This window comes from Mus musculus, chromosome 10 (genome assembly GCF_000001635.26).
Source record: "Mus musculus strain C57BL/6J chromosome 10, GRCm38.p6 C57BL/6J".
NCBI lineage: Eukaryota > Metazoa > Chordata > Mammalia > Rodentia > Muridae > Mus > Mus musculus.
The window spans coordinates 43,477,670-43,505,449 of record NC_000076.6 but is presented as its reverse complement, the minus strand read 5'-3'; the positions used below and the strand labels follow the sequence as shown (position 1 = coordinate 43,505,449).

Below are 27,780 nucleotides of genomic sequence, written 5' to 3'. Positions count from 1 at the left end.
GCACCTTCGAGGCTGAAGCAGGAGGGTCAGAAATAAGTCATCTGGATAGACAGTTTCAGGCAAACGTGGGCTACGTGAGACCCTATCTTAAACCACAAAAGGACACGAAAGTAAGAGAGATGATGGAAGGGAGGCCAGGAGAAAGAAAAACAGAATGGGGAAGGAAGAGCGAGGTAAGAGAGAAATAGTCAGAAAAGAGTAGGCAGAACCCTGACTCTTCTCTCTGGTGCTTAGAGGCGCTTAGAACAGCCCAACATTCGACACACCGTCATGGGCTTCCCTACAGTACAGACCCTAACACAACCAGGCTATCGAGGGCCTGGCAAGAGGACTGTTTACCTCAATACCAAGAAGGTTGGGAAAGCACAAAAATCCTAATGTGACATGTGATCAGGCAGACTTCAAGAGGTTCCTGCTGAGAGGCCTGAAGTCCTTACGAGACTGTCAAAACCAAAGAAACACGGGAGCAAGGCCTATGGTGGTTCCCCGTGGACTCAGTGTGTCCAAGGCAGGATCATGTACACTTTCTTTATTCAGGAACAGAAAATCAGCACGAAAGCATTGAAGGCACAAGCAGGGTCAGAAAGCTAAGTAAGTATGAAGTTTAAAAAAAAAGAAGCCAGGAGTGGTGGTGCACGCCTTTAATCCCAGCACTCGGGAGTAAGCCAGAGGCAGGAGGATTTCTGAGTTTTAGGCCAGCCTGGTCTACAGAGTGAGTTCCAGGATAGCCAGGGCTACACAGAGAAACTCTGTCTCGAAAAACCAAAAAAAAAAAAAAAAAGAACCTTCACTCCTGATAGGTTTTGGAGTTAGTATATGATAAAATTGATTCTGTGTGTCATAAGAAAAAAAAATGGAAGAGGAAGTAAAAACCTTAAAAGAGGAAGAAAAAGATACAGAATAGAAAACTGAGAGCACCACACAGATAAGAATTCAAGGAGTGTTGCTTCATTTGTGTGCACCTGGGAATTCCCAGCTGTACACACACACACACACACACACACACACACACACACACACACACACTCTCAGCCTTGCTCTGAAATATCTGCAACCGTAGGTCACTGGCAGGAAGCACTGCCCTAACAAACTCATCTCCCTCTTCTTCTTTTTTTTTTTTTTAGATTTATTTCTATTATGTATGTGAGTACACTGTAGCTATCTTCAGACACACCAGAAGAGGGCATTAGATCCCATTAGATGGTTGTAAGCCACCATTTTGTTGTTGGGCTTTGAACTCAGGACCTCTGGAAGAGCAGTCAGTGCTCTTAACTGCTGAGCCATGTCTCCAGGCACCCCCTAGTAAACTCTTATGTCTTACTTGTCAATTTCTATAGACCAAATTAGATTTTTTAGCAATTTTGCATCTTAAGTTCTATTGCATCAACATAATTGTGGTGGTCAGGGGTGAGCCTGAAGCAATAGCTCAGCACTTAAGAGCACATCTGCAGAGGACCAGAGTTTGGTTCCCAGCACCAACTTCAAGTAGCTCACAACCACTCCAGCTCCAAAGGAACTGGACACCTCTGGGCTCCTCAGACACTATGTGCACACAACATACATACCCACACAGACACACACAAAGTTACAAATAATAAAAAATAAAAACTTTAAAATAGTAACTTTCACAAACCATGGGGTTACTATGAGGTTTGCCAACAGGGAAGACTTTGGGTTTGTAGTCACAATAATTAACTGAAAATGCTCACTTGGGAGGCAGAGGCAGGGGGATTTCTGAGTTCCAGGACAGCCAGGGCTACGCAGAGAAACCCTGTCTAGAAAAAACAAAAGAAAACAAGAACAAAAAGAAAATGCTACAGAGTAACTTGTCTGGCTTGGTTTTGACAGGTTTCTTTGTATAACTCTAGCTTTCAGGATCTTCCAGCCTGCCTCTGCCTCCCTAGTGTACACCACCTGGCCTGCAGGCTAACCTTCCTGACAAGCCTGCCCTGCCCACCGGCACAGCCGAGACAGGATTCTGCGTTGAGGTCAGGAGCACTGGCTGTGCAGTGAGTGTTCTGGAGGGAGACCTGCCTTCCAGACAATATGGAAGAGAAGTACGGGTGAGAGTCCCAGGATTTTGACTAGAATGACTAATACCTGAACTAAATCTCTGCACTCTCCCCTACTCCTACCCAGGACGTGAGAATATCCACCTGGAGATCCCCTCCACGGTTCTCAGCCCAGTCTTAGCCTTTTAACACAAACACTGCCACTCCTACCAAGCGTGATAGAAACATCAGTGGAAACATTTCTTAACTGAACTGCTTAATAAAAAGCTAAGAGTCCCAGCAGAGGGCAATGTTCGTCATGCACAGAAACCCCGAACACACAACTCAACACAACATAAGCATCAGGGAAAGGCTCTTATCCATCTTATCCCCTGCACTGGGGTCTCTCAGTCAACTAGGTGCTCAGTTAATCCCCCGACACTGCCAAGGCGCAGGCATGCTGGCTGTGCTGACTGCTGATGATAAAAATCTCTGCTCAGCTGTCTAGGAATATCAAGAAATCTTTAAATCTGTGCTACTTGGCACACTGTATCTGGCTGACAGCTCCCAATTCTCCAAGGTGCATCTTCCAGCCATATGGCAACTCTGTGGCACAGCTCCGGCTGATGCCAGTATCTAGCCTGATGGGTATTTCATTCACAAGGGAAAGCCTGAAGACCTTGGCTGGAGAATGGGACTGAGTGAGATGCCAATGCTGCCATGCAAGTGACAGGCAGCAGACATCCTGGGGAGACACCGGGGATCCGGCCACCAGTGCGGTAAGTACTGGTCATCAGAATCAGACCCAGATCTTAGAGCAGTTGCTGACTTCAGTTCAATGACTGATGAGCTTAAACAGTGTCCAGGGAGTCAGCCAAGTGGAAGGCCAAGAAGGCAGCATGCCTGTGGGAAGCACGAAGGGAAATTAATGTAACCTCAAGCATAGGCCATGTGATGTGGCAGGAGGCTGGCGCCACTCTTCTGGGATCACGGCGTTGAGGGCAATACATACCTTGCACTCTCAACACAAGTGCCCAGACCCACTTACTGATAGGTCTCTCAGGTTTGCTCTACCTGTAGCTGATACAAACGCTGAGTGCCTGGGAACTAGGCAAGACTATGGGTGCACTAGGAAGGAGTCAGCTCAGACTCCTCCTCCATTGGTGCTTTCTCTCCAGGCTTTCCTGATGCTGCTCAGAGAACCTGGAAGGGGTCCCCATCTAAGACTCCAGTGACCCCTGCAGCCCTCACATCCCACCAGCTCCTGACAGGGCAGGCTCGGCAGCACAAAGCTCTCAGCCTTCCCATCCTTAATGGGAAGAACGGCAATCCCCATTTGCCTGTTCCTGAGACTTCTCAGGAACCCCCAGCTTGTTCGGCAGCCACCGTGTGTGGCAGGGTTAGACGACATTTCTGCTCTCCAACGGAAAGACCAGCCAGAAGATGGACTCACACAAAAGGCCCTGGGAGAACAGAGCTAACCTCTGCCTGGGCAGCTCTTGACTACCACCCTTGTGTGGACAGAGATGACTACCAAGCTGGCTAGGTAGGCTCAGCAGGTAAAGGGGCTTGCCACCAAGCCTAATCACCCAAGTTTGTTCCTGGGGACCCACATGGTAGAAAGAACCAACTCCTACTCCCCGTACATGCCACATGCCTTGGTGTACACACACACAATCAATCAACAAATGAAAGAAATTAAGAACAAATATGACTACCAATACAAACTCCATCTGCTGTTACGCCCATTCCAGGGAGGGCAGAGCCAGTCCCTCCCACAATCCCTTTCAGACTTTTCTAAAACCACCAGTTATAAAACAAAGGTGTCAGGGGGCTGGAGTGATGGCTGAGTGGTTAAGAGCACTGGCTGCTCTTCCAGAGGTTCTGGGTTCAAGTCCCAGCACCGACATGGCAGCTTTATAACTCAAGTTCCAGGAAACATGACGGGCTCTTATGAGCTCCAAGAGCGCCAGACATGCACGTGATAAACACACAACACATGCAGGCTAAATAAGCATCCATACACACAAGGGGTCAGCGCAGCTAAGTTTCAGTGGGACTTCCACAGAGTAGAATGCAGCAATGGATGGTCACCTCTGCTGACTGGGGGTGGCACCGAGATGTGCGGTGTCCGAGTAGGCATCACCCAGCTTCCTACGGCGGTCCCTGCTAGTGTCCCTCTGGTAACTAATTGTAGAGGGCATGTGGAGACAGCCAGAGATTGGGGAGTTAGAGCTGTGGGCTCAGGGAAGAGGAACAAGGGTTTGCTTTTGTTTGTCTTTAAGATTTATTAGCAGAGTGGTGGTGGTGCACTCCTTTAATCCCAGCATTTGGGAGGCAGAGGCAGAGGCAGGTGGACCTCTCTTAGTTTGAAGTTACCCTAGTCTACAGATTAAGTTCCAAGGCAGCCAGGACTACATAGAAAAATCCTGTACAAACAAACAAAAAACCCAAAACAAACAAAAAGTTTTATTTAGCTGGGTGTGGTGGTGCACACCTTTGATCCCAGCACTCAGAAGCCTGAGGCAGGCGGATCTCTGTGAGTTCAAGGTCAGCCTAGACTACAGAGTGAGATCCAGGATAGCCAGGGCCACACAGCGAAACCATGTCTCAAAAAAAACAAAAACAAGAATTTTTAAAATTCTCTTTATTTATTTTCAAAGACTTACTTTTTATTTTATGTGTGTGACTGTTGTGTCTGCATGAATGTGCACGTACTACGTGTTCGCCTGGTTTTCCTTAGGTCAAAAGAAGGTGCTGGGAATTGCCGGGGACTGAGCCTTCTCTCCCCCGTTGCTTTTTAATGCTCTTTGATGTTCTATATAAACAAATCCTGGCACCTGCGAGAGCTTTAATTTCTCCAGCTTTCCTTTAAAAACTGCTTTACTCATTCTGTGCATATTACTTGTATACTGGTCAAAGCGAGGACGGGGAAGCTAGAGACCCACTTGTGGGAGGCAGTTCTCTCCTACCATGTGAGCTCCAAAGACCAAACTGGTCACCAGGCTTGGCTGCAAGTACCTTCCCTTTGAAACAAGGCTGCACTTGAACTCCCGACACAGTCCTAACTATCCTCAAACTGTGGCCTCTGCTTCCCGAGGGAAGGGATTCTAAGCCCTGCACAAGTCACCAGGCCTGTGATAGACTGAACGAAGAGCTGTGTGCACATTAGACGTGTGATATATCTTAGCTCTGTCACAGACTGGGTAACTGTTAGTGTGCCCCCTCCCACTTTCTGATGAGCGCCTGCCAGCCTCCATTCCTCAAACTCCAAATGGTCAAAGAGCTAAGAGATCTTAGGCTCCCTACCTGGCCCCACTATCACTCCCAGAAGGCCCAGGAACTCTGGGAAAAGGGCAAACACCAACCCTTTCTGACCTAGACTGGTGTGATTTTAGAAACTCAGCCTACACTCAAAAAGCTCAATAGCTATTCTCCAGTCACGAGGGTTCTGAGAATACTGATTTACTGACACATACATTTCTACAAACTTTCAAAAAAGCAAATACCAGACAGCCACGGAGGTACACAGTTAAGCACTTAAGAGGCTGATGCAGAAATTCTAGGCTAGACTGAGCACAGAATGAGAACCTGACTCAAGAGACAGACAGACAAGCAGTGAGAGGAGCTGGGTGCAGCAGCGATACATACCTGGCATCTTGACCCTTGGTAGGTGCAGGCAGGAGAAAAGTTCAAGGTCATTGTTGATTAAAGTCGGGAAAGAGATTGGGTATGCTGGCCTTTGACCCCAGGCACCGGTGTTACTTATATTTCTAAACACTCTCCTGTGGGTATATATTCTTCACAACCACTTTAATAAAACGTCAACCTCCCTTCTAGCCCGCCACCTGCCAGAGGTGGTGGAAAAGAAAGGTTATCTGGCTTTGGGGGAGGTGACCTACTTAGAAATAGTTCTATTTCCAATCTTTGTTGTTCTCAGTCCAGTTCACTAGCAAACACCATACGCGAATCAGCAAGGGCAGTGCAACCCAGAAGAAACCGCAAAGCCTGCCAATCAGCCCAGGTCTGCAGAAGCAGCAAGAAGGCACAGGACGCTCACGAGAAGTTCTTCAGTGAGTTTCCGTTCTGTGAAGTCACCACGGGCGAAGCTCAGCAGCACAGTGTAAGGCAAACCCGTACGTGCAGTGGAGACCAGCAAGGTGGGGCAAAGCCAGCCAATGGCAAGCTTCTAAACATCACTGGTGTTTCCTGTAACAAAGCATCCTTCCACCTGTGTCTGCCCCAGCAAAACATCATAATAACCGGACTGAGTCTCCAAAGAAATTTCCACTTGGAGAAACACTCACAAGTGATGAGGTCTATGTAAAAGGCTGGTGCTTTCTATACAGACAACACCAGTCATTAGGAAAAACTGACAATACGCTGTCATCTACAAGATGTAAGACTGATGGGTGTATAGCCCAGTCGGTAGTGCTTACTAGCCAGCACGAGGCTGTGGGTTCGATCCCCAGCACTGGGAAGTGGCAGCAGGAGGCTCAGGAGTTCAAGGTCATCCTCAGCTACACCAGGAATCTGAAGACAGCTTGGGCGACATCAGAGGAGGGCCCAGGACAGCTCAGTAGTAGGACTTTCTAGCCTAGCATCATGAGGCCCTGGTTCTGAACCACAACACCACAAAGAAGAAGCAGCAAATGGTAGCGTGTGTGAGGCCTTCAATTGAAAATCCTAGCACGACAACAAATGAAAGTTAAAAAGGCAATGGCGGCCTCTAATACCACTGCTCATGCTGTGTGGTCATCCCCTGTGCAAATACTGTTGTCTTAGGCATACCTGTCTGATGTGCTCTGGGGCAGTGAGGGAGCACACGGTTAACTGTTCACACAGGCGGTTCCACTAACCACTCTGTGGGTTTTACCTGCCTCCACATGAGTGGCATCAAAGAAGTCATTGTCACTATACTGGGAATGACCTATGTATGATGTGTCTCCCCAGATCACAGGGGATGAAGCAAGGGTTGGAGTTAGAGTGAATGGTCGGATATTTCTAAGTATTCCATTACAAAATGCTTAAAGGCAGTGAGGCATGATGGCGCACACCTCTTATCCCAGCACGCAGGAAGCTGGTGGAGCTGAGTTCAAGGTCAGCCTGGTCTACAGAGTGAGATCCAGGACTAAACAGAGAAAACCTGTCTTGAAAAAAAACAAACCAAACCAGAAACAAAAAATCAATTTTCTTTCATGAGCATTACAGATTGTTTAAAATTTCAAACTTTTCTAAAGAAGGTAACATCAGGAGACTCAGGAGTTCAATATCAACCTTGTATAATGAGTTAGAGACCAGCCTGAATTATATGAGAACAAAAATTAAAAGACAAACCAGGGAGCCATCACTAAAGATCTCATGGCCGTTGAAAGGACAGTAACAGCAATACTGTGCTATAGTGTTAGTTTGAGAGGAGACAATTTGATAATAGAATAAATGAATCAATTCCTTTAAGACACAATGTGTTAAAATTAACATAAGAAACAAAATTAGTAAGACAATCTGAATATACCTGAACATACTAGGAAAATGACTCAGTAATTTGTACTTCCAACACTGAAGCCAATTGGCCCAGACGACTTCAGAGGTATACCGCATAAACACTACACCTGTATAGGTGTAACCCATAATCCAGCATTCTGGAGGAAGGGGCAGAAGAGCCAGATCTCAAGGTTAGGGTTGTTCTCAGCTGCTTAAGCTACACAGTGCTAGCTGAGACCTGCCTGGAACACGTGAGGTCCTGGGTCATAACATGAAGACGTGGCTCTATGTACCCCAGGCCGTCCTACGAGCCTTCTGCCTCAGCTTACTAGCCTGACAATATCACTTGGAACAAAACATAAAGTCTCGGGGCTGGAGAGATGGCTCAGCGATTAAGAGCACTGACTGCTCTTCCAGAGGTCTTGAGTTCAATTCCCAGCAACCACATGGTGGCTCACAACCATCTGTAATGGGATCTGATGCCCTCTTCTGGTGTGTCTGAAGACAGCTACAGTGTACTTACATATAATAATAAATAAATCTTTAAAAAAAAACCATAAAGTCTCTTCTCATCATTCCTTTTTGTTTGTTTGTTTGTTTGTTTTTTGAGACAGGGTTTCTCTGTGTAGCCCTGGCTGTCCTGGAACTCATTCTGTAGACCAGGCTGGTCTCGAACTCAGAAATCTGCCTGCCTCTGCCTCCTGAGTGCTGGGATTAAAGGTGTGTGCCCCCACACCCAGCTTCATCATTTCTAATTTAGTACAACACTGTACTAAAGCTAATAAGGAAAGAAAACGGAAGTTAAAACTTTTCCTGTACTGGGGACAGAGCTCAATGGTTAAGAGCAATTCGCTGGCAGCTCTTCCAGAGGCCCAAGCTTTGGTCTCTGGAATTTCAGTTCCAGGAGATCCAGTGCCAGCCGCCCTTCTGGCCTCCGAGAGCAGAAGGCAATCATATGGTATACAGACATACATGCTGGCAAAACACTGATACACATAAAATATAACAAAATAAAATCTAAAGGGGCCTGCCTTCAAGACCAATGATTGGAATTTCATTCCCAGAACCTGGTGGAAGGAGAAAAACAACTCCTTCCAAGTTGTCCTCTTCCCTCTCCGTGCACATCAGGGCATTTGAGTGTACACACACACACACACACACACACGAGTAAATGGAAAACAAAGACTTAGGGATAAATGTAAAAAGACCCATCTATATAAAGAACACTATAAAAAGTCACTAAGGGCTGGTGTGGCGGTTTGAATAAGAATGGCTCCCATATATTAATTCTTATTAGTCACCTGAGAGTGGCAGTATTCAAAGATTAGGGATCTTTAGAGGAAGTGTGTCACTGGGGGGGTGGGTTGTAAGATTTTAAAAGCCTGTGCCAGCCCCCTTACCACCACCACGCATAGATCAAGACATGGCTCTCAGCAACTGCTCCAGTGCCCGGCTGTATGGAACCATTCTCCTCACTATTATGATGGCAATGGAAACCGTAAGCAAGCTCCAACTCAATGTATCCTTTTACAGGAGTTGCCTTGGTCACGGTGTCTCTTCACAGCAAAAGCACAGCGGCTAAGACAGCTGGGCATGCAGCTCGGTTGGTACCCTGCTTACCCAGCATACACAAAGCCCTGGGTTCGATCCCCAGCAGGGATAAATCAGTCATGCTGGCGCACACCTGTGGAGCCAGCACTCCAAAGGCAGAAGCTTCACCTTCTGCTTCATGGTGCTCAGGGCTAACCAGGGCAGCACAAGACCCTGTCTCGGGGAAAATGAGAGAGATGGAGAGCTGAATGCCTGGTGCTCCGAGGACTGGAAACTCCAGGTTGCACGCCCACGCAGGTTTAGAATGCAGACCTGGTTCTTCCCAAAGAGCAAGATGGCAAGGGGGTGGGGGCTAAAGGCAGATTTGGAGCTAGATGTGGGAGTCTGGGAAAATGCTTTCTTAGAACTAAAGGTGTTTGCAGGACCACAGAAGGCTCCATCATCCTAGGCTAGTTACCCACCTCAAGCCTCATTCCCCAGTCCCTGCTACTTTATGTAGTCACCTGAACTGCTCTGAGAAGCAGGCGCACCCCTGTCCATTTTCTCTCAGCCCTTAGTCAAGTTCAACACAACAGGCACCTTCCATGCCTCTGCTGCTGGGGCTCTTTGCTGAGGTCTTTGACTTCGTAAGGTTTTCATTTCCAGTTTTATCACAGTTCACCCCCCCCACACACACACCAAAGATTTATTTATTTTATGTATATGAGCACATTGTCACTGTCTTCAGACACACCAGAAGAGGGCATCAGATCCCATTACGGATGGTTGTGAACCATCATGTTGCTGGGAATTGAACTCAGGTCCTCTGGAAGAACAGTCAGTGCTCTTAACCACTGAGCCATCTCTCCAGCCTCAGTTCGGGTTTTCTTAGTGACTATTTCTTCAGTGTTTTTGCAGACTTCATTTAGGTTGCCCGGTGGAGGGTGCTTCTGCAAGTCGGTGGGTGGTAGAGGTGAACAGAGACGGGCTAGGAGAAAAGACTGGAGGACTCTGGGAAAGAACTAAGGGTATCCTGCTCACACCTAAGAGGCGTGGTTTCGCAGGGAATCAGCGGTGTGGTGGAAAGAGAAGATCCTGTATCAAGGTTGCAGTGGACAAAGACCCATCTGGAGAGACAGGAATGAAAGGGCTGGGGGGATGCTGGGTCTGAAATCAGGGGTTGGAGGTTCTCAGAAGGTTACAAAATGGCACCACTGGGTGTGGTAGTATAAATTCCAACACAGCAGGCAGAGGTGCTCTGCAAGTCTGAAGCCAACCTGGTCTACATAAGGAATATCCAGGCCAGCTAAAGTGGCAAAATTTTGCTGAGGAAGAGGAAGAAAGAAATGCAATAATGTGAGCCAAGTGGCACAGCCCAGTAAAGCCAGCCACTGAGGAGTCTGAGGCAGGAGAGTGGCAAGTTCCAAGTCTGTTGGGCTATAAAGTAAGTTAAAGTTTAGGCAACTTGATGAGACTCTGTCTCAAATAAAATAAGTACACAAAGACCCGGGGTGTGGCTGGGTGGCAAAGGATGCCCAGCACCAAGGCTGATCTCTAGGGCTAAATAAAGACACAGACAGGCACAGCACACTGACACACTCCTTGAACCCAGAGCTCCTAAGGCACAGGCAAGTGGATCTCTGTAAGTGTGTAGACAACCAGGGCTCGAGACTCCATCTCAGAAGAGAGAGAAAGAAACTGTGGAAGAAGGGAGATTCACTTGAGAGTTTCCTAGGAGCAATCCCTTTGTATCTATAAATGAGAGGCTTAACCTAGGAAAAGGCCTGCGGCCCTGGCTTTGCCAGGATCAGCCTTGCATGTACAGCCATGGTAGGCATCTGCTAACACTTTTTACCATTAACAAACTCTTGCCCCCGCTAAAGGCAGTGCAAAACAAAGAACTCAAAATGGTTATATTGTGAAGACTGCTCTCCCCATTATAGACACAGGGTTAGTATTTCAGCTAAATACCTTCTAAAAAAGGGAAGCCAGATATAATGTGACTTAAGTGAAACCCTTTGCTCAAACACAAGAGTCAACGCCTGGCCAGATGCCCGTGAGTGCAGAGATCCACCTAGGAGCAGAGGGAGTAAGGCCCTTACCTCGGGTATCAGCCGCCTCCTCTTCACACTGGGGACAGAGTCTGGCTGGCCGTCGCTGTCCAGCTGCTTGCGCTTGCTGGAATCGTGGAGGGCGGTGAGGACGCTCTCCAGAAGGTGCTTCTCGGAGGCCCTGGAGTTCCGGGAGCAGTCCAAGGTAGCGTCGCTGCCCTCTGCCTTCACGGGGTTATTTTTTAGAACTATGGCAGAGAAGAAATGGGGCTCAGTAGGGAAGACCAGGGCTGCTGGGAGGGCGGTGGGGTTCTAAGTGGCAGGTATGTGGGCTCCCCTCTAGCACTGTCAGTAAGGATGCTGCTGACCGGCTGGCACGTCCCAGCAACAAGATATCCCTGCTGCTTGCCAATGCCTGATCACATGTCAATTTAAAATGTGGGTTTAAAAGTCCTGTGGGGGAGATAAATGGGTAATAATTGTGTGATAGATCTAATCAACCAACCCAGAGTCAAGGACTCTAAATGCCCCCCACCCCCTAAATATTACCTTTCTGTACTTTTAAAAGGCATCTGTTAATGGTGTGTAGATAAAGGGCTGCCAACGATAGGCAGGAAGGCTTTTCATTAGGTACTTTTAAAATTTGGGAATATATGATTGTATAACTATTCAAAAATATTCAATTAAAAACGCTTTGTTTTTACCTTCTTCTACATCTTCACTGATTTCAGTTGAGTTCATCTTCTATTCCACTAAATGAAAAGATAAAGACAAGGCCTTCATTTATTGCTTGAGTTATTCCTTAACATTCCTTACACACAGAAACTCCCTCACCCCACAGCCCAGCTTTGGGAACAACGATTAAGTAACCTTGACTTAAGGAAGTGTGTCCCCCACCCAGAGAGAGAAAGAGATCTGGGGTCTTACTATGTAGCAGATGGCCTGGAACTCCCTACGAAGACCAGGCTTGCCATGGACTCAGAGTTCTGCTGCTTCCTCTGCCTCTAGTACCGGGATTAAAGGTGGATCCACCGTGTGTGGCCAAATCTTCGTGCCAGACCCACAGAAGCATGCCTTTCACCTGCCTTGAGCCCGCTCGCTACAAGACTGTCCGAGCGAGCAGGGTGCTGATGGAGAGCCACTATGAGTCAGTAATGTTCCTGAGCAAACCAACCGACCTTCTAAGACGCCGATGTGGACGGCCTCTTTCTCATCCCTGCCCAGAAAATAAAGCTGAGGAAGAGGAGGGCGGTGGTCTCAGTGGCCCACGCCTTTAATCCCATCATCCTCAGAAAGCAGAGGCAGGCAGAGCTCTGTGAGTTCCAGGCCAAGGTGGTCTATAAAGCCAGTTCCAGGACAGCTAGAGCTGCACAAAGAAACCCTGTCTCAAAGCAAAACAACACAACAAAAAAGCTGAAGGAGGGAGGTTGTGGTCTCTCTCAGTAAACAGAGCAGAGGAACTCCAGATAGTCAAAAAATAGTGATGTGGCCACACATGGAACTCCACACTTGGGACTCAGGACCACAGAGTCAGTGCATATTCAGACAGCCCAATAAACACAACACAAAACACCACAACTGTATTTATCACATGCCAACATAGTTACTTAGACTTACTAAGCTAAGGGAAATTATTTATTAACTTCACTTATTATTTACATTAATTATATTTACTTACATGTGTGGGTGTTCTGCTTGCAAGTACCTGTGCACCACATGCATGTCTGGTACTCACAGAGGCCAGAACAGGGATCCCTGAGCCAAGAGTGAGAGACAGTTGTGAGCCATCACGTGGGTGCTGGAAATTGAACCTAAGTCCCCTGTAAGAGCAACCAGAGCTCCTAACCACGAGGCCATCTTTCCCAATTTTACCTGTTTTTATAAGGTGATTAGAAAATTTAAAACTAGCCGGGCGTGGTGGCGCACGCCTTTAATCCCAGCACTCGGGAGGCAGAGGCAGGCGGATTTCTGAGTTCAAGGCCAGCCTGGTCTACAGAGTGAGTTCCAGAACAGCCAGGGCTACACAGAGAAACCCTGTCTCGAAAAACCAAAAAAAAAAAAAAAAAAAAAAAAAAAAAAGAAAATTTAAAACTGTACACGAGGCCCCACTATATTTACACTGCACAACACTTGTCTAGTGCTTCCTTCAGGAGCAACACGGAAGGACAGAAGGAAATCCAAACAGACCAGGTATGGGCTGAGGCAGGAGGAGGGGTCAGTACTCTATATAGACAGAGCCATCCTTGTCCAAATGCACTGGTCATGACAGAGCTCATACCATCACCAAGACTACCAGGGAGTTTCTGGTATCACCCAAATTCTACAAAAACATACAAATAACAAGTTATGTTTGAAAAAAAATGTATGTACCACATCCTTTAATGTTGGACTGGGGATGTGTGGTTCCTACAACAGATACAGGTAACTCTGGACACATTTTTCATTTTGGTTAAGGATCTGAGGAAGTGGGAACAGGGGGTATCTTGGGACTTTGATACAAGAGATGCCACTATAGTGACCAACAAACTAACTACATGGGGTAACCATGGCCTGGCATGTGCTCAACACACTGTCCTGAGAGAGGGAAACGGGAGGAGAGGACAGGAAAGACAGTGTCTAGCGGATCTATTCACAAATAAAACCTTCAAAATTGGTTAACAGGCTGGGCATGGTTGTGCGAGCCTAAAAATCCCAGCTCTCTGAAGAGAGGCAGGGGAATCTCTGCATGTGTGGCCAGGCCAGCCTAGTCTATACATCAAGTTCCAGAAGAGCTAGGGATACAAAACAAAACAACACCAGGCAAACAGCTACTGACAGCAACACTTGCACTGGAGCGATGTTCTAAGGAGTCAGAGCATCACCTGGAATCAGACCTCAGCCTTTCATCTGTGCATCACTACTGGAGAGGACTAAAGTCAGATTTATTTGAAATTAAAAATAATTCCCGCCAGGCAGTGGTGGCGTACGCCTTTAATCTCAGCACTTGGGAGGCAGAGGCAGGTGGATTTCTGAGTTCGAGGCCAGCCCTGGTCTACAGAGTGAGTTACAGGACAGCCAGGGCTATACAGAGAAGCCCTGTCTCGAAAAACAAAAACAAAAACAAAAAACAAAACAAAGATACCGACAGAAAACCAGAAAACAAATATCAGCGTCTAAGGCCCATATGCTATTTTTTACCAGAGATGGCTTTTAGTGCCAACTTCCATCTACCTCAACAAGTAAACCTTGCTCTGAGCTGGGAGTCCCTCAGCAGCCAGGAAGGTTGGCAGTGCCAGGCAGAAGCAGCTCGGGTATAATTCCCAGCCAGGAGATGGATCAGAAAGCATCATGGGAGTGACCAAGCCTGCAGACTGTCCTTAGAAACCCTGTCCAGTCACATGACCCATTACCTCCAATAGAGGACAAAGGTGAACCAAAGAGCGAGGGAGAACCGAGTGACACTCTCAGAGGCAGATACCTTCTACAAACTACACCTTGGTTTGTTCTGACACAGGATCTGCTGTGCAGCCCAAGCTGGCCTTGGACTTCGGGGGGCCTAGTCTGGCCCTGTGTCTATCCCTGAGTGCTGAGATTAGAAGCACGCACTACCATGCCCAGCTACATATTATATTCTTGGGAGAAAAGGCAGCACTGGAAGGAGACAGCAGAGAGTTGGGGGGTAAGAAGTGCTGGTGTAAATGCCTTGCAAAGACTCTGGCTAAATAGAAATCATAAAGGCAACACACGCAAGAAGACAGGGAAGATGAGACGGACTCATTCACCATTATACCTGCCTACCTATCATGTGCTAGTCACACAGGGAGCACCACGGAGCCAAGAGGCAGACGCCAGGCAAGGGAGCGGTAGTCCCATGCAATCTGTCGGAATGAGACTCAGTGAGCCAGAGTTCTGAACCGCGTGAAACCACACCAGAAAATTTAGCACCTATAGTTGTGAGGCCCAGAGGCTGACTATGGAGGGCCAGCATGCGACCACCTCTGGGCAGGAGGACCCAGAAGGACCCGAGAAGGCTTTAGCATGAGGTAAGCGGGCTGCCTGGCCATTCAAGACAAGCAGAGTGCTCTACAAAGCACTCTCCATTTCCACGTGGACCAGCAGCAGAGGCTGGGCTAGTGCAGCAGGAACTCAGTGAAAAGCTGAGCGACCTCCCACTTGCCTGGCCTGGAAACCCAAGGCTACTTGTGTACTTCATGAGGAGGGAGGGAGCGGGATGAGGGGCTGGCTGGTCTACATACCTGACTCGCCTTGTCCCGGGGCAACCTTAATCCCAAATCTACCAATACAGAATCAATCCTGAGGCAGGGAGCTTGCTCAGTGTCTGTCCCACAGCAAATGAGAGGCAGAAGCAGGCTGGAAAGTAAGTTAGTGTGTACCTCCTACCCAGGAGGGCAGGAAACAGAGATCACCAATTGCCCTCTAGGAAGTGCTTTTGAGGAACACAAACCCAGTTCCAGACTCAGGCCTCCGTCCAGCAGCAATTAAGGAACCCAAATCTCCTTTTGCTGTAAGAAAGCTACCTGGAAAGCTAGGCAGATACAGGCGTGGAAAATGACACCTCCCTACCCCCACAGCGCAGGAAGCAGCCAAGAAGAGGTCGGGCAGGTCACTCCCTACATCCCCAGGCTAGTAGAATGGAGATGTGTATCTCACTGCTACCTCCACTTCCCGGTCATCTGCTTAGTGGAAGGTCACATGCTCTTTGTGGGTGGACACAGAAGACCCAGATGCCTAGCGTGCCACACACATTCCTGACCATTGCAAAACTCCAGGTTGGGGAAGAGACAGCAGCTCCCACCACACTCCTGCTGAGTCTCACACCAGCACACTCCTTTTCAAACCCTTGCTCCTCAGCAGACCTTACCTTTTAGAACACACACACACACACACACACACACACACACACACACGGCCAGCTGTCTCCCAATGGGACAGAAATGTTTGAACATGGGAAGGGAAAAACTGTGTCAAGCTGAACATGGTGGTGCACATCTAGAATGCCAGGATCTTGAGTTCAAGGGCAGCCTGTGATTCATGGTATTCTGGGGCAGCCTCCTGACTAAAAACCTGTGTCAAGGAGGAACCGCAGAGGGTTGGGGGTGTTAGTCAGTACAGTGCTTGTAGCAGCGCTGAGTCCTGGACTGGAAATCCAGCACCGTGTGAACCAGACGTGGCGATAATACATGGTAACTTATGCCTGAAGTCACAGCATATCCGATATAAGATGCAAGAGGACCAGAAGTTCAAGGTCAGCTAATTCAACTCCTGCTTGTACACACACACACACACAAATACAGTTGAAGCTAGGAGTGGTGATACACGCCTGTAATCCCAAGACAGTGGAAGCAACTGAAAGATAGGTTGGGTTAGCTTACCCAGTGACTCGAAACCATCCAAGGCTATCATGTGTATACATGAACACAGACACTATCTATACAGCTACATTGTGAAAATGGCTTCATCATTGGGTTATTTAAAGATAATTTTAAAAAATCAAAATATGTTTTGTCACTTCTGACTTACTTGGGTGGAGATGTGGCTTGAACTCTCAAAATCCTGCCTCTGGAGGCTGCCTAGCAACTTGACACAAGCTAGAATAATCTGAAAGGAGGGAATTCCAATGAAAATGTCTCCATAAGACCCAGCAGAAGGGCATGTGGGAGGGTCCCATCGCTGGGCTGGTGGTCCTGGGTTTTATGAGAGCGGGCCCAGCAAGCCATGGGGAGGCCTGCTAGTATACAGCACTCCCCCAAGGCTTCTACATCAGCTCCTGCCTCCAGATTCCTGCCCGACTTCTTGATGAGGAACAGTGATGTGCAAGTGTAAGCCAAATACACCCCTTCCACTCCAGCTGGCCTTTGGTCGTGGGGTTTCATCATAGTAACCTTAGCTAGGATAATCAGATTCCCAAATGCTGGGTTTGGGTCAACATATGCAACCACACCCTCTTTTTTTGAAACAGGCTTACTCTGTAGCCTAGATTTGCTATGAGCCAAGACTGGCCTTGACTTTGGGATAATCCTTCTGCCTTGGGCTTTCTGCGACTGTGACCTCTTTACCACTATGGTGAGAAGTTTTGTTTATTTGAGACTGTGTTTAACTCCTGCCTCTACCTTCCAAATACGGAGTCTAAAATTACAGGTATAGGCCACCATGCCCAGCTACAAATATTTTTATAACATTTATTTATGGGGGGTGGGGGTGGGGAGAGGCACATGTGTGCCACAGGGCTCATGTGAGATCAGAGGTTAACTTGTAAGAATTGGTTCTCTCCTTCTACTTGAGGGTCCCAGAAATACAACTCAGATGGTCGATCTTGATAAGCAAAAGACTTTTACACAGAGTCAGAAGCAAGCACTCAACACAAATCCACGCAGTTGTTTTCTTCTTTCAGGAGAGAGAGAATCAAAGTTACTACTAGAAGGGGGAATCAACCCAGGAAATTACTTTGTCAATGTTCACTAAGATGTAATAAGCTTTCTTATTTCCTATCCTAAAGACTTTTTTGCACTAGACCTTCCTGTTACCCACATGTCCTCAAACACTTGAAACTTCTGAGCCCTTAACAGGCCAACAGAGCAAAGGTCAGGAGGAGAGAACCAGCAGGAAGAAGGTGGGACAGACAGGCACACAGACACACACAGAGAAACACACACATCCACACACACTCATCTCTCTTGCCTGCTCTCATCTCATAGCCTGTCCTCTGCTGAGGAAAATGCAGGTGTGGAGAGCCCCACCAGCCTATTAATAGTAGACAAACCATGCAAAACACTGAGCAGAACATGTAAGAGAGCCACCAAATGTGCCCTGGGTGAGTGGACTTTGATTACCGCAGCTCGTTCCACGACACACAGCTATAAAGTCAAGGTCTGCACATTTCCTAAGCAGAAGACTTCCAGTCCTCAACTGGCAGGATGAGATGGGCATTAAATGATGTAAAGAACTCAAAACCAATTTTTTCATTATAAGGCTACCCAGTTAACAGTAACATACTTCAAAGTTCACTGGGGATATCCCAACTGTGTAATTTTAAAAGGCCATAAAGCAGCTGGGGGGAGATATGCCAGAATGCTAATTACTTCCAATTAGGAGGATTGTGGATGAGTCTTCAGAATTGCCTCTACTTTCTAAATATTCTATAGTAAGTATGTAACTCTTTGATACAGAAAATAATTGGTGGGGGGGGTTCTATTTTTTTACGTGAATATTTTTTTAAAAAAATGTTTATTTTTATTTTATCTGTCTTCAGACACAACCAGAAGAGGAAATCAGATCACATTACAGATGGTTGTAAGCCATTGTGTGGTTGCTGGGATTTGAACTCAGGATCTCTGGAAGAATAGCCAGTGCTCTTAACTGCTGAGCCATCTCACTAGTCCTGTTTGGGGGTCCTTTTTGTTTTGTATTTGTTCTTAGTTCTGGCTGGTCTGGAACTCACTATACTGATCAGGCTGGCCTTGAACTCAGAGACCCGCCTGCCTCTGTCTCCCAGTGCTGGGATTAAAGGCGAGCGTGACTTAGCCCTTCCTCCCTACATTTTTCAAAATAAGCTAAATTTCAGGGGAGCAACAACTCTGTTGGATATGGACTAGGACAGAACTCAGCTAGTCATTTCCAGGGTTGGCAGCTGGATAAAGAAACTAAGAGCAGAGCCCAGCAAAGACATCCACCCTCTTGGCCATGGGGTTGCACGGTGATTATGGCTCAACCAAAAATTGCACACTTAAGACATCTGAAATGTTTTTGTTTGGTAACTTGATTGTGCCTGTCTTCCTTGTGAACTTTATAAATGTTAATATCCATGTCACAATAGCAAAAGGCTGGGCGTCAGATGAAGTCAGAATGTCTCTGGTCAGTAGTGAGATGTTGGATGGCCTTGTGCTTGGAGGTCTCTGCATCTGAGCTCCTGGAGGATTACCTACAGCAAGGTGGGAGCCTAGGAAGGCTGGCCAGGTGAACTGTGAAGAAGGAGCAAGCTATGCAGGGATCTGACTGGGGAACCAGTCCTTAAACAAGGTGAAAGGTGATGACAAGAAGGGACAAGCTCATGTGGCAAGTCCTCTGGCCAGCCCTCACAGGACTGCAGGACCATTTGGTCCCTAGGTTCCAGAAGAATAGTTTTTCAGTGTTGCCAGCACGGGCTAGAGGGACTCAGTACCCATACTTTTTGAGTTCTCTGAAAAAACTTTTCCAGAAAGGATGAGACCCCGAGTGGAGGGGCAGCTACTCAGAGATGTACAGTACCCAGGACAAGCAGCAGACCCAGAAACAGGAAGTACTTGAGGGCTTTCTGAAACTTAAGGTTCAATCCCAGCCAAATGACTCTGCATTCTGCCCCGTTAAATTAGAAACCGCCTTGAAGTCTGCCAACAGGCTGACCCACACTTGCCTGACCTCACCATTCAGAGACAAACCCTCCTCACTTCAGGGTCTGTTTCCAGATGTAACGCTATGTGCTCACTACCACACAGATTACCTGGAGCATGTGAGCCTCAAGAGTGGAACACAGCTGGACAAGTGCCTTTAATCCTAGCGCTAGGGAGGCAGAGGCAGGTGGGTCTGAGTTCAAGGCCAGTCTGGTCTACAGAGTGAGTTCCAGGACAGCCCAAACTACACAAAGAAATCCTCTCAAAATGAAAAGCAAACAATAAAAAGTAAGTAGGAATTGGAATCCAGGAGGATGGGGACTGTGGCTCCACGTTGGGAATTATTATAGCTCCTCACACACAAGGAAAGGCAAAAGCAGTGATATGGTCCATGCATTTCAAAGATTGTTACTAAAACAAATGTTATTAAAACAAACTTAAGATCTGAAAGGCTTAATGAGAATTAAAAGCTTCCTTCGACCTCTTCCCAGCTACCATTCTGTAAGACCTGGCTTCTAGACAGCTCCCTGCTATAGGTGAGACCACTTAGCTGGATAGTCTCTGTGTCGCTGGCTTCACCCTCCAAGGGTCTTACATACAACCCTCACACCAACCTCTCACTTAGAAGATGTGATGGAGACCAGGACTCGGGAAAGGCTGGGTGGAGTCCCAGGTTGATGATCTCACTTCAGGATTCCTGGGAGACTGGAAATGAAGCCTGGCTGTCCCTTTCCCAAATCTCATGGGCCCAGATGCCTGAACTTGTCACCAGCCAGAGGAGCCTTCAGATGACCAAAGAAGAAACTAGTGAGGGTGACCTTAAAAAAGTGAAACTTGGCTAGGTGCACGCCTTTAATCTTAGCTGTTAGGTGGTAGTCACAGGGAGATTTGAGTTCAGGGCCAGGCTACAAAGTCAAGACCCTGACTCAGAAAATAGAATTTGGGCCGGTGAAATGGCTCAGCAGTTGGGAGGTCAGAAGGGGCTTTAAATTCCATGGAATTGCGAGGTGTGGTGGTGCACGCCTTTAATCCCAGCACTTGGGAGGCAGAGGCAGGCGGATTTCTGAGTTCGAGGCCAGCCTGGTCTACAGAGTGAGTTTCAGGACAGCCAGGGCTATACAGAGAAACCCTGTCTCGAAAAAACAAAAAACAAAAAACAAAACAAAACAAAAAAATTCCATGGAACTGGAATTATGCTATGTGGTGGGGAGTACTAAGAACCAAAGCCAGCTCCTCTGTGAGAGTCACTGCCCCTCTTGACTGCAGAGCCATCTTTTCAGCCCTGGTAGAATATTCAGCACTTAGTCCTCATACAGTTCCTGGCCTGCCTAAAACTCAGCTCTTTCTCCTGTGGAACTGAACACACCCACCTTACATCACAGAACTGTGCAAACTATCACAAATATAAAGAAGGTGGTGGCCACATATATAGCAGAGCTTTGCTGAGTCGGAGGCTAGTCCAGTAGTAGTCAGAGGCCAGCCAGGGATCTGTAGAGAGAGACGCTGTCTCAACAGACAGACAGACAGAGTGCCTGGCACATAGCACGCAATATGAAGTCTTATAAAGTTTAAGGCCAACAGATGGCTAGGTGGGTGAAGATGCTTAGCGCCCGGACTTGAGTTCAGTCCATGTGGTCCTTACTGTGAACAGGGAGGGCCAACTCCTTGAAAGTTGTCCTCTGACCTCTACACGTGCATCACGACACTCGTGCACCTACAGACACACACACACACAGAAAATTTGAATTTAAAGTAGATCTTAGTTTTTCCAGGCAATAACACTATGTAGCCCAGCTGTCCTTAAACTCATGATTCACTTGCTTCCAATCCTATAGTACAGTGATTTAAAAAGTGTGCGCAACTCTTTACAGCCTTTAGTGATGTTTTTTGTTTTTAAACTTTCAGCTTTCTTTTTTACTAAAAGAATTGTAAAGTTAGAGCAAACATCTTAAAGTTTTACATCTTAGTTTTACAATAATAATAATAATAGTTATTATTATTGTTATTATTATTTTAAATGAAAAGGGCAAGCTGGAGTGAAATGAAATCAAATGTCCTCCTGAAGCGAGGACTGGGAGACTGTTCCCATGCCGGCTGCCCTCATGGGGTCTGTCTCTGAGTTCACAGGTCAGCCGGGAGCCTTGGCTCTGTCAGAACAGGCACTCTTGGCAGCCCTGTCCTACCCATGGGATTTGCAGGACATGTTTGCAATTTGTTTCTATTTTTAGATACAACTGCAAATGCAGTTTGAGAAACACCAGTCCTCAGAAAACCAGAGCAATTGCCCCTGAATTTTACTAAAGCTGTAACTGTCGCTGCCTTCTGTCTGCAGCCAGCACACAACCTCATCGTCCGGCAGACATGGAAGGGCAGTCACACAGACCTGCCTGCTGGCCCACACGCCCAACAGCCCTGCTCCAATCGGCTGTTCCCTGAGCTTTCTGAAGCTGCCATCTCTATTAGCTGGTTCTACTAAAGGTCTCTTTGCCTCAGGAAGGGCTCACCCTCAGACCTGGCATCTAGAAACTGGTTCATCAAGGAGGGAAAGGCAGCATGCTCCAGCACCCACTCCGGGGCTGGACAAAGGGGACTCACTTTCCTAAGAGTCAAAAGCAGAGTTTCCTTTGTGTTTTCCACTTTTTCAAGTGTCCGGTCTTGGGAGCACAGGAGCTGGTTAACTAGCGTCTGGGCACAGCCCGGCTGCTCCAGACAAGCTCTGGTCAGGCACTTGCCCCAAGCTCAAACCAACAGTCCTTGCATGTGAGGGATCTATGCCGCCACCCTGGTGATCGCTAATAAATGAAAAATTGACAGGCAAAGGAGAAAGGGGCCATTGGCAGAAAACAAAAAAATGTTAAGAGGTTGACCAAGAGTTCTGGGCCAAGAGTTCAAGACCTGCCTGTATACAGAATGAGCCTCTGTCTCAAACAATGTTCCCTTCAAATTTAAGGGGACTTAAATCTAACTAATGTCATCACTGAGGAAGCAGAGACACGAGAACCACGGGTTCTAGAGCGGCCTGACCTGCACTACACAGAAAAGACCCTGAGCAGAAAGAGAAAAAGAGGGTCTGAACTGCATGGGCCTGTGTGCCTGCGATCCCAGTATTTAAGAAGAAGACAAAGGAGAACTGTCTGTTGGAGATGCACCACATGACAAGAACCTGTCTCAACCCACCCCCCAAATAAATAAAAAAGAAACAAGTCAGAGAGCTGTAATAAAGCAGTTGTTGAGCAAACCTTAGCTCTAAATATATATAAGTCTGCTTTTCAGACAAAATTCTGACTAACATGCCAGGCACAGGCACGAACCACTCCTGAAGAAACAGTGCCCTGTTTTACACATTTGAGATACATTGAGGGCTAAAATGCAGAGCCCTTGACTTGACTTGTGTGCACCTAGGTCCAGAACTCACAAGTGACAATCAAAGCAATGCTATATTGGAGCCTCAGTCACAAAAGGGAAGGAAGGTCCTGTCAGCTCTGAAAGGAAAGGGCAGAATGCACAGTGATGCTCACAAGACCAAAACCACCCATTTTTGTCAGTGAATGCTTTTGTGTGTGTGTGTGTGTCTGTGTGTGTGTGTGTGTGTATGTGTGTGATTTATCTAGGAGAGATGGCTAAGATGAAGGGGCTTGCCGCCAAGCGCAATGGCCGGTGCTTACTCTCCAGAACTCACTCCTGTAAGCAGTTCTCGGAGCTCCATATGCAACACCAGGGTGCATGTGTGGAAGATGATTCAAGGTTGGGTTTGGCAATATAGTGAGTGCAAGGCCAGTTTAAACACCTGCAACCCTGTCTCAGAGGACAACCACCACCACCCAAATAGGCGTGATAGCACATTTCCATAATCCCTGCCCTAAGGAAGTAGGGACAAGAGGAATGCCAGCTTGGTTTTGCACAGCAAGTTCCAGGTTGGCCAAGGGCTAGAAAAGATAGCATGACTATATCCCTCTAAACACCAAGGAGTCCTAAAGTTCTACTACTCCAAAAACTAATTCTAAAACAGAGATGTCAATAGTGGGTACAGAATGGTTAGAATAGCAAGCATAGTCTCACTTATAAAAATTAACACACACACACACACACACACACACACACACACACGCCATTCCCTAGTCTCTTGTATAAATTATTATTACAGGTGCTAATGCATTTCTAGGCAGTTCTGTAGATGGGTCTCCTACAGGAGCTTAATCCTCACCCAATCAAACCTCTGTCAGGGCTGAGTCCAATTTTCCTGTTCCTAAATATTCTGCCCCCACCTTTGGTGCCCCCAAGGGTCCCCAGATAACCTATCAATCTCTAACAGACGGTTGGAATGCTGGCTAGTCTGTATTCTGTCTTCGTGGCTAACTGGTCTTACTTCTTGTGTGTGTGGAGAAAGAACGCTAACTTTACTGTTTAACTTCACTAAAACAGCATCTCTGACATGGTCATGGTGGTTCATTCTTTTGGTTCCAACACTGATAGGAGAAAGCGGAGATGGAGATGGCAGGTAGGTGGATCCCTGAGTTCTAGGGCAGCCTGGTCTACAGAGAAACCAAAAGACCATCCCAGTATGGGATACATAGTGAGACCCAGTCTGAGAAAACAACAAAAGCCAGGTGGTGTGGACACCTTTAATACCTTCCCCCACCCCCATCCCACCTCCACCCCCTACAGGCAGGATCAGTCAGATCTCTAAGTTTGAGGCCAGCCTGGTTTACATAGCAATTCAAGGACGGGACAGAATTTAGGGACTCGGTATCAAGACCAAACAACAACAACAAAATGCCAGGTGTGGTGGGACAGATCTTTAATCCTAGCATTTGGTCGGTTTAGGCAGCTGGATCTCCAAGGCCAGCCTTGTTAAATCTCAGGCTCCAGGCCATTCAAAGCTACAGTGAAATGTAGACTTAAAACAAACAAACAAACAAACAAGGCATCTCTAGTAAAGCCCAAAGTGGTTCTTGGTGTGTCTTGGTCTCACATGAGAATATATATAAAAGTTTAGATTTTTAAAAATGCAAAAATAATTCTTAGGGCTGGGGATGTAACTTAGTTGGTAAAATGTTTGCCTACCGTAACTAAAGTCGTAATTTCGATCAAGTACCACAAAAATTAGGTGCAGTGCACATACTTGTAATCCCAAGTATGTAACTCCTGTAACTTGACAGGCGTTCAGGATCACGCAGGCCTATATAACAAAAAAGTCTGAGGCCAGCAGGGACCACAGGAGACTGTCTCAAAAAAGGAAAACAAAAAAACAAAAAAATCCTGGCTAAATCCCAGTATTCGAGGAAGCTGAAGTCCTGTAAGGTTTACACATGAAACTCTAAAACGAGGGGCTGGAGAGATGGCTCAGCGTTTAAGAGCACTTGTGGCTCTTGCAGAGGTCGTGGGTTGTGTTCCCATCACCCACGTGGCTGCTCCCAACCATCTATCTGTAAATCCGATGCCCTCCTCTGACCTCTTAGGAGACCAGGCATGGATATGGCGCATATATATGCAGTCAAAACACATACACCGAAAATGAAGCTTAAAAACAAAACCCAAACACCTATGAATTAAAAGTGGAAAGTCGCAAAAAGAGAAAAACTGCAGGCATGGAACCGAAACAGAGACAAACCTAAAACCTCTATCTGGGACATTTCCACACGTTCCCCACTCGCCTGGGTTTTCTGGGTCTTTATAGATTTCTGGCACCCTCCCCTCTACTCAGTGACGTGTTACTTGTAGGAAAACATTCAAAAGTTACTTCTAAAAGGAAGTTCTCTGACTTCCAAACAGTGAACATTAATTCTGAGCATCTCTGGTTGGCCTCCACCTCCAAAATACTCCCAAGCGGGCCACCTGAGCGATCAAACTTCTACTTTAGGACAAACTTAAAAAAAAAAGAAAAAAAGAACTCAGATGAGTTGAGTCCCAGCCCACAAGGCCTTCACAACTCCGCGCCTCACAGCCCGAGCCAAGTCTGCGTGGGAAATTACGTCGATCGTGGCGGGCACAAGTCACGAGGGGCGGCGAGCGCCCCGGCCCGGCTCCACCGCCCGCCAGGAAGGCCTCGCGCTCGCTGGGGTGCACACCCAGAGCGCCGCGCTGGACCCGCCTCCAGCCGGGCAGCGGGAACCACGGAGCGCCGTGGAACGGCCCGGGAGGGTGCCGCGCCCCCTGGCGGCGGGGCTCGCCGCACCCCGCTCCCAGCCGCCGGCAGCCTCGCTCCCTCCGCTGCCTCCCCGGGGCAGCGTCCCTCCGAGCGGCGGCTCTCCGGCCTCTGGCTCCCCGCCCTTCTGCTCCCTCTGACACCCCTCCATCGCCGCCACAGGCCGGTCGAACGCGAGCGCTCCGGCGCCGCGCAGTTGCTCCCCGGCGGCCCTCGGCCGCTCCATCGCCGGCCCGCCGGGGGTGGAGAGCCGGCGCGCGGCGCGAGTGGGGCCGGCCTGGCGGCGGCGGCGCGGACCGTTCCACCGTGCGTCCTCCCCTCCCTCCTCCTCCTCCCTGGCCGCGGCGCGCGTGCTCCCGGAACGCCATGGAGTCGCGGCGTTCCGAGCGGGCACAAAGGGGCGCGCGGCACAATGGGGCGCGACGAGCCCGTGGGCGCCCGCTCCCCCTTCCAGCCCGCGCGGAGGCGGCGAGCCGCTCGCAGGCGGCCCCGACCGGGGCCCACACTCACCTGGGACGAGAGTTGTTACTTTGCGGAGCGGGACCCGCGCCGAGTTCGGGCGCCACGTGCGGGGGGCGGGCGCGCGGGCCGCAGTGGGGGCCGAGCGCGCAGGGCCTGGCCGGGGCGGCCCCGCCGACTGGCTGGGGGCGGCGGGCGGGCGGGCGCCGTGTATTTTCCCCTCTCTTTGTGTGTGTCCGTGCGCTGCGCTCTCGCGTGACGTGACGGGACTCCGTGTGTCATTTCCGCACAAGGACACAGGAGCCCCCGCTGCAGTGGAACCTCAAGCCCTCCGCCCCCACCGCGCCGCCCCTCCCCCTCAGCGGGGCACACGCGGGACCAGCGGCGGCGGCGGCGGCGGCGCTCGGGCGTGAGCGACCGCGGCGGGGAGCTGGGGCGCGCTGCGGGGCGGGTGCGCTCGGCCTGCACAGCGCGGCTCCACGTGGGCCCGCGCCGGCTGCCGGCGGACCAGGGCGGCTCTCACCCACGGGAAAGCGCCCCGCGGCATTCTCGGCTACGTGCTCTCCGGGCTGGAGCGTGGCCCCGGCGCCTCTTTCTCTACTTTTTCTCTAACCCCGGGGGGTGGGGGTGGGAGGCAACGCGCCGTGTCTTTTCCGCCCGCGCCCCCCGCTTTTGGGGCGCTCGGCTGTGGCGCCGCACCATCGCACGGACCTTCCCGTGCCACGCCGGGCACAAAGACTTCGGGGTGCGCCCCCCCTCCAGTTCTGCATGGATTCGTGGTTGGGGGGGTATACTGGAGAGCGACCCCGGGCTCTGGGGGAGCCCTGGCCACTCCCCCGGCAGGGTGGCCGCCCTCTCCCGTAAAGCCTGAGTTCCGAGAGCCCAAGTTTTGCCGCTTGAGGCTGCGGAGCGAAGCACGCGCTTGGGGACCCTCATGCCACCAACTCAGAGCCACGGGGCTCAGCGCGGAAAACTGGGAGACTCCAGTCGCCGAGTTAGTTAAGACCGACCGTCTCCTAGTTTCCCGGACTGCAGAGTCGGAGTTGAGAAATAAGAAACCAACCCCTCGCAGTTCTCCAACTTTCGGGGACTTGGGGTGGGGGTGGAGGGAAAAGAAAAGCCCAAGTCAACTTTTAAGCTGCGTGCCTGGTTTTGGTAAACAATGAGAACGGAAAAAAAAATTTTTTTAATCCTTTAATTTGCCGATGGAAAAAAAATGTCTAAAAAGAAAAATGCAAATGATCCCATCTGCTGCCTACAGCTGACTGGCTGCGAGAGAGGACCATGTGGCCCGGCCCGGCGCGGTCAGTGAATACGTAGAATAGATTTTAAAAGGACGTACATGCTGGCTCCTAGCTGCCCAGTCGCGGCCTAAGGTTGGAATTAACGCGTAGTCAGAGATTATTGTGTCTTCACACAAATTGGGAATTTAATCATTACGCAAGTTCCTCGCCTTCTGGTTTGAAATCTAATGGCGCAGAGTTGGACCTTGGAGGGACTGTGGAACGTTCTGGAGAGGTGTTTGGGTTGCAGACTTGGAGAAGTCAGTACTAATTGCTATGCAAAATTAGCTAGCAGCTTGAAGAAAGGAGCCCAGCATCCTAGGGGTGCTTTTATAAGAGAATCTATACGTGCTCAGTGTCATTCAAAACAGGATGATGGAAAGAATGGGCCCGAGATAGCAGCCCTTCAAATTCAAAAGGCTAGGGTCGCCCTATCTACATTTAAAATAGGGAGGAGGGAGGAAGGGAGGG

The 27,780-nt window shown here is 48.7% G+C and overlaps 1 protein-coding gene across 6 annotated transcripts in view; it reads right to left on the bottom strand.

Moving 5' to 3' along the window:
- Window positions 1–26,316, bottom strand: part of Bend3 (BEN domain containing 3) — a 36,284-nt gene extending 9,968 nt beyond the window's left edge. Inside the window, exons 1-4 of one of the 6 annotated variants that reach the window (XM_030245146.1) lie at window positions 26,078–26,316; window positions 12,735–12,811; window positions 11,761–11,808; window positions 11,108–11,304 (exon numbers count right to left, since the gene is read on the bottom strand). In XM_030245146.1, coding sequence (XP_030101006.1) covers window positions 11,108–11,304; window positions 11,761–11,797 — 234 coding nt within the window. In that variant the 5' untranslated portion in view covers window positions 11,798–11,808; window positions 12,735–12,811; window positions 26,078–26,316. Of the gene's footprint in view, window positions 1–11,107; window positions 11,305–11,760; window positions 11,809–11,983; window positions 12,286–12,734; window positions 12,812–12,928; window positions 13,137–15,291; window positions 16,006–26,077 lie in introns of those variants that run through there. The other 5 variants (XM_030245147.1, NM_199028.2, XM_006512770.4 and 2 more) reach the window with 5 other exon arrangements.
- Between the last annotated feature and the right edge of the window lie 1,464 nt (window positions 26,317–27,780).